Source organism: Helianthus annuus, chromosome 16 (genome assembly GCF_002127325.2).
Source record: "Helianthus annuus cultivar XRQ/B chromosome 16, HanXRQr2.0-SUNRISE, whole genome shotgun sequence".
Taxonomy (NCBI): Eukaryota; Viridiplantae; Streptophyta; class Magnoliopsida; order Asterales; family Asteraceae; genus Helianthus; species Helianthus annuus.
The window spans coordinates 139,528,746-139,535,727 of record NC_035448.2 but is presented as its reverse complement, the minus strand read 5'-3'; the positions used below and the strand labels follow the sequence as shown (position 1 = coordinate 139,535,727).

At 36.6% G+C, this 6,982-nt stretch overlaps 1 protein-coding gene and 1 non-coding gene across 2 annotated transcripts; one reads left to right on the top strand and one right to left on the bottom strand.

Moving 5' to 3' along the window:
• Nucleotides 1–5,175: 5,175 nt before the first annotated feature.
• Nucleotides 5,176–5,829, bottom strand: LOC110919669. Its single transcript, XM_022163933.1, has one exon. The coding sequence runs from the start codon at nt 5,827–5,829 to the stop codon at nt 5,176–5,178; it is 654 nt and encodes a 217-aa protein (XP_022019625.1).
• An 823-nt stretch (nt 5,830–6,652) lies between these two features.
• Nucleotides 6,653–6,759, top strand: LOC118488667. Its single transcript, XR_004885211.1, has one exon. It is a non-coding gene; the product is annotated as a small nucleolar RNA R71 (small nucleolar RNA).
• The last annotated feature ends 223 nt before the right edge of the window (nt 6,760–6,982 follow it).

The window sequence follows — 6,982 nt, the reverse complement described above, 5'->3', positions numbered from 1 at the left end:
TTTTCTTTCAATTTTTGATTCTTTTTTAGCCCTAACATTGTTAAAATAGGTGCATGAATTGCGGTTAAGAAGGCCACGAGAAGAATCGTAGGCATGGACTCAATGATGTAATTAAAGTAAACAACAAAAAAGTTGCACGATACCGTTGTTGTTCGTACGGTACCCATGATCAGAGATGAGCAAATGGTACCGGGTAGAAGTACCGAATTTCCCGAACTAATAGATTTTCAAAATCATTTCGGTACTGACTTTTGGGGTTTTCTGTACAAGACTGGTGCCGGCTTTTACCTTCGTGTATAGATAACTGTACCTGGCTAGTGTCGGTTTTTACCTTCATGTACCGATAGCGAACCAGACCGTACATGTATTTTCAACACAAGTATCGGTTGACACAAAGCTTATTCAACTTAAAAAGTAAGGAAATAATTATTATTATTATAATATCAAAATAATAATAAAAGTATTAAAAATTATATATATTACTATAATATTAAAAATAAATTTACTGTTCAAAAACTTGAAAAATTAATATCAGGGTAATTCGGTACTGACTTTTGGGGTTTTCTGTACAAGACTGGTGCCGGCTTTTACCTTCGTGTATAGATAACTGTACCTGGCTAGTGTCGGTTTTTACCTTCATGTACCGATAGCGAACCAGACCGTACATGTATTTTCAACACAAGTATCGGTTGACACAAAGCTTATTCAACTTAAAAAGTAAGGAAATAATTATTATTATTATAATATCAAAATAATAATAAAAGTATTAAAAATTATATATATTACTATAATATTAAAAATAAATTTACTGTTCAAAAACTTGAAAAATTAATATCAGGGTAATGATATATGTCACCTCTAAAGTTGTTCAATTATATAAATTAATTTTACATGCTACAATTCATTATTACAGAAAAAGACAAAAAAGAAAGCAAAATAAGTTGTTGTGTATATAAATCTCAATTCAAACGAAAGACAGTTTACTTACTGTGTGTATATAAAACCTCATTCATTGCTACGTTGCTACAGTATTTGATGAGCGCGGTACTAACCGGTATCGAAAATACCGTTACCGAAATCCCCAAAAGTGGGTACCGGTATCGAATATATCTGGTACGGTACGGTTTGATACCGGTCGGTACTGGTACGACACCGGTATTTGAAGGTAAAAACTGGTGAATACCGGTGTCAAACCGGTACCGAAAATACACCCGGTTTAATAAATTTGATACCGGTACCCGTACCCGTACCTGATACCATTGACTCATCACTTAATAATGTTACTATTATTTTTAACTATTATTTATAATATATAGGTACTGTTCATTCAGTTGTATTTTTAATATTAGGTAATGATATTTAGGAAATTTTTAATCAAAACTACGTAGTTTTGATGGATTTTTTTGTGTAAACTTATGTGTATAACAGCACCATATTCATTTTTCCCTACAAAATATTACTAACTAATATATTTTATAAAGTTAACTATTTGACAAAATATTACTAACTAATATATATTATAAAATACGATATAACACTATCACTCTTTACAACACGCTAGGGCAAGTGCACCAATCGTTGGCGTAGTATAGTGATGGTAAGATATCGAGGTCGTCCAATGACACAAGTGCTTTTTATACCGGAATATCGTCAACGTCTAATCTAAACAAATTTTGAGAAAATATTTTAATAAGTAAAAATAAAGAAAGAAACTAAAGTAATAAAAGAAAGAAATAGACAAGATAGAATCACTTGATTCCAACTTATCTTTTATGTATCCTTTGATGATTTCCGCACTTTGGGTTTTTTAAGAGGTTATCTTAGTTATAGTGGCATGTCCCTCTTTTGGAGGAAACGCTACCCTCGGCCATATTGGTCTGAGTCAGCAGGGATACAGTCCCGCAAGGCCGAAATATTGGAAGATAATTAAGTAAGCTATTAATGCAAAATGTGGCATGTCCCTCTTTTGGAGGCAACACTACCCTCGGCCATATTGGTCTGAGTCAGCAGGGATACAGTCCCACAATGTCGGTTTAAAGTTTTAATAGTAGTTTATTTATAAGGGATTCAAGTTGTTCTTACTTCCCCCGATTTGATGCCTCAGAGGAAGTCCTAATAAGCTTGAATCAAGTCCTTGCAGGATCTATACAATGACCGAGAAAAGAACTTTACCCAAACCACCCTTCTAACCCCCTTCCAGGTAGTTAATGTGCTTTATATTGACCGCAAAGACACGATTGAGTGAATCAACGAAACATGAAGAGATGATAGAATAAAGTTCACTTTCAATATAAAAAACTAGATATTAAAGTCATTAATACAAAACAAATTAAAAAGTTAACCGAAGCTTGGAAATCAAAAGTAATACCTAAAAGACTTGTCTTCACCAAGTGATGTAAGAGATTAGTCAATCATGGCCTTTGTTTGATAAAGCTCTTACGATCAATCTTGGATCCCGAGACTACTACACAATCAAAAGATGGATGATGGATGAATGTGGTATTGTTGTGGTGGAGTGGTGGCAGGTGTGAGAGAAGTGGTTTGCCAAGGGATCGACTGTAATTGAACCAAGAACCCCTATTTATAGTTGGAAACAGACGATTTACACAGCCACGTGCCCCCTTCTGCTTTGTCTTCATTTAATGAGCTGTGTCAATCCGTATGCTTGCACGACTCCGTGTGTCAACGACATGACCCTGTGGCCCATGTACTTGCTGTACTATACAATATTCTGCAAATCTGGGAGTTGACCACGACACGTGTCCATGGGACATGGCCCCGTGTCTCTTGTCTACTTCTATTTGTCTTTCTCTTTCTAGAATCTTTAGTGGGGCACAACACTATGCCTTGGTGGCACGGCCCCGTGCTCGTCTTTTGATTTGTTGTTTTTGGTCTTGGGGTGAAGCTCGGAGGGTTGGTATGATGTATCAACTTCCCTTCTTCTGTATTCATGTTGGTTTTTGACGTTAACTTGTTACTTTTGTACATTTAAGCTCTTTTAATCCAAGAAATCAAAAGTATACAAAGAAACACACTTTTTCCAACATTAGTACTAAAAACGGTTGATTTTATGCCTTATTTTATATAATTTATATGTTGCATTTGATGCATAGCAAATACCCCCAGACTTGAGTCTTTGCTTGTCCTCAAGCAAAACTCTTTAATATTGCTTACACACCCAAATGAAATAGGTAGAGATGAAGTTTTCGGGTCTTGCTTTAGAGTGTCGGGAATCCAAGTTTTATTTATTATTGTTTTTTTACATTATTTACAATCCTATTCGACATGATTTATTTAGAACTCTTTTTAACAAAAATACATAGGCACAACATGCCTTTTAAAATTTCATTAAGCTATATACAAATTCACGCACCTTACTAGTGATCACTCAACATTCGGCCGAAGATGTATAAGTGAAACACTCGGTCCCTGTATGAAACTTACTCCTACCATATGTCTGACAAGTAATCAAACCTCCTCCTTTTTGACATAATCTTTGTAAATATCAAGTGGACTTTTAAGGGTAGTCTTTGGCTAGGGGTAGAGTAGTTTTATTTGAAAAGTGCCTAAAAGCGTAATATGCCGGTTTTCTTTTGAAAAATTTATTTATTTGTGACTTAGTACAAACTAAAGTTTTATAAGCAATAAATTTGCTTATTTTATTTCAAGCAACTAGCAAGATTTTTTTTTTTGATAGAATAAATATTCACAAGATAACCAAGTCACATCTTTTTGTGTATTTCAAAATAACTGAATTTTACTAAAAGAAATGGGTGTAAAAATAAAAAAGGTTTTGGGTGATGGATGATTTATGCAAAAATTTTATTTTGCGGGTTTTGAAACGAAATGTTTTAGGCTCAAAGGGGTTAACTAAGGGAAATTTTGTTTTTGGTGGGGAGATAAAAAGAAAATAAGGTTGAAAAAAAGGGTTTATAGTCCTAATGCATCAATCATTTACTTACTTGGATTAGTTGATAAGGACCAGGGATATATTGTCTTGTCAAGTTCTAGATTGGTAAGAACCATACGAGCTATTCTCACAAGAAATGAAAAGTGAGCATTTAGTAAAGATATGATATTGAATGCTCGGTAAAGGCACAAAACTCACAATTTGTGGGAAAAACGTAAAAGTGTGAAAATATATATACAATCAAATTTTAAAAAGATTGTCATGCTTTTTTATAATTTTTTCTTTTATGGTTTTTTTTATCACGACGCTATTGGTTGTAAACTTGTAAAAAACTTAATTTTTAGAACTTGTTTTTCTAACTTAAACAAAAAACAATACATAAAAAATTGTTTTTAAAACAGATTTGGGGTGTTTTAGCGGTTCCAAGTAGAGTTTTGTGTAAGGTTTGTTTTAGGACAAACAAATTCAAGTTCCTCCCACACTTAAATTACACATTGTCCTCAATGTGTCCAAAACAGGTTAGATTTGATGTGGGTTAAAAACATCAAGTTTTTCAAAAATCAGATACTGGACACGGGGGCGTGTTTGGGGGACACAACCCTGTGCAGAAAGTGCCAATATCATGACTTATGTGAAAATTTTTAGAAGGCAGACACGGGGGCGTGCCAGGTTAGCATGACCCCGTGTAAAAGTGCTAGTAACGAAAATTTTCTAAAAGAAAGGTATGGGGGCGTGTCTAAGAGATACGGCCCGGTGTAACAGTTCTAAAAACAAATTTGTTTTCTGTAGACTTGAGGCACGACAGTGTGCTTACCTTACACGACCTCGTGCTGCACTTACTGTTTTGAAGATTTTACGTCGGGAGACATTTGTTTACGTGCATGGGGTTATGTTTCAATGTCTTTTGGCCATCTCCAACCTTCTTTTGAGTGTATCTTATTCCAACAAATTGAAAACTCGGAAATAAAAGCATTACTAAGAGTAAACTAAATTTTAAACATAATTATTCTTTTTCAAAAGGAAGCCATACTTTTTGAAATGGAAGAACTTATGTTTAAGTAAACTACTTTATTATTGGATAGTCCATGGAATGTCTCTATGGTGCGCTACGTTTATAAGGGTCCTTGGCTAGACCCAACGTTGGTCAAATGTTACCCGAGCGGGATGACTCGCACCCCAACTTGCACCGGCTAAGGGCATAGTCCAAACTCAAGTCTATTACTTTGATGTAGTTGGCCGGATCATTCTCTACGTGTTGTCCCACTTCAAACTTTATTTCCTTGTCGCCTACCCTCAATGTTAGTCTTCCGTTCACTCATATCTACCATGGCTCGAGCAGTGGCAAGGAATGGTCTTCCTAATATGAGCGGTATCTCGGTGTCTTCCTCCATATCAAGGATTACAAAGTCGGTCGGGAAAACAAATTCCCCAACCTTAACCAAAAGATTTTCTACGACACCTTGGGGGTATTTTACCGACCTATCCGCAAGTTGGATGCTCATCCTTGTAGAATGTGGTTTCCCAAGTCCAAGTCTTTTGAACATAGAGGCATGCATTAGGTTGATGCTAGCCCCTAGGTCGGAAAGCGCATTGCTTATTGGTGATCCTCCAATGGAGCAAGGATTGGTGAAGCTTCCAGAATCAATCTTCTTTTGGGGGAGTTTATTAAGGAGTACCGCCGAGCATTCTTCACTTAGATTGACTTGTTGAATAGACTCAATCTTTCTTTTGTGAGTGAGGAAGTCCCTCATGAATTTGGAGTATTTTGGCATTTGTGTGAGGACTTCAACAAAAGGAAGGTTGATGTGAAGTTGTTTAAGTAAGCTTACAAACTTGGTGAATTGCTCGTCGGTCTTTTGGCGAAGTAAACGACCGGGGTAGGGGACTAGTGGTGGTTTGGTTATGGGTTGTGTAGTCATTTGGAGTGAAGTTGGTTCATTATTGGATCCTACTTTCCGGTTTCTTAAATTGATGACGTTTACTTGGGCTTTTGTGTTTGGTTCAGTGTTACTAGGCAAGGCTCCTTGTGGTCTCTTGGAGAAATTTTAGGCAAGTTAGCTGACTTGTTTTTCAATGTTTTGAATGCTAGCCCATTGGTTCCTACTTTCGACTTGGGTTTGTAGGAACCTCTCCGAATACCGTTTTTCAGACTCGGAGAATAGACGAGTGATGAGATCCTCAAGTCTTTCTCTTCCTCCTTGTTTTTGTGGTTGGAAACCGTGTTGCTCATTTCGGGGTTGTTGTTGAAAGTTAGGTCGTTGATTTTTATTTTGTTGGTTGCTACCTCCCGATTCCCTCCAACCAAAGTTAGGTTGATTTCGCCACTCGGGGGTGTAGGAGTTGCTTGGGGCTCTCGATGGTCGTGGACGGTTATTGAGGTAGTTTACCACTTCTCTTTTCCATATTTTTCATACAACTCCAGTTTTCGTGTGGTCTGTCACAACCTTCACAAGCCATAACCTAAACCGTTTTATTTAATTCAGGTTTCTTTATTTTTGTGGTAAAGCTTCGACTTGGGCTTGTAAAGAGGTGGCTTCGTCCACTTTATGGGCTCCCATGGCTATTGATTTTGAGCCCCTAGGAGTATGCCATTGAAATCTGTTTTGAGCAATTTCCTCAATTTGATTATAAATTTCGTCAGGTCGCCGATTCCGAAGGAGTCCCCCAGAGTTAGAATCATGGATTTGCCTTGTGTGTGGTAAGAGCCCATTATAGAAAATGGACACTTGTTGCCAACATTCAAGACCATGAGGCGGGCATTTCCTTAATAACTCCTTGAGCTTTTTCCATGTTTCCAACAAAGATTCCCCGTCGTTTTGAGAGTATGAATTAATATCGGTCATGAGTTTGGCAGTTTTAGTGGGAGGGAAATATTTTTAGAGAAATTTTTGGGGAAGTTCATCCCAAGTGTGCACGGACCCACTTGGGAGGGTATTTAGTTTAACACACCGAAAAATCGATTTGGTAATTAAACCAAATTAATCAGGGATGAGCGGGTACAATATCATTAGTGGTAAAAATTAAGTCGATCAATATTAGGACTTAAGTAAATAAACCTAATGGTTAAATGAA

What these genes read in the sequence shown, in the direction of transcription:
- LOC110919669 (XM_022163933.1), bottom strand. Translation starts at nt 5,829, where the DNA reads ATGACTACACAACCCATAACCAAACCACCACTAGTCCCCTACCCCGGT.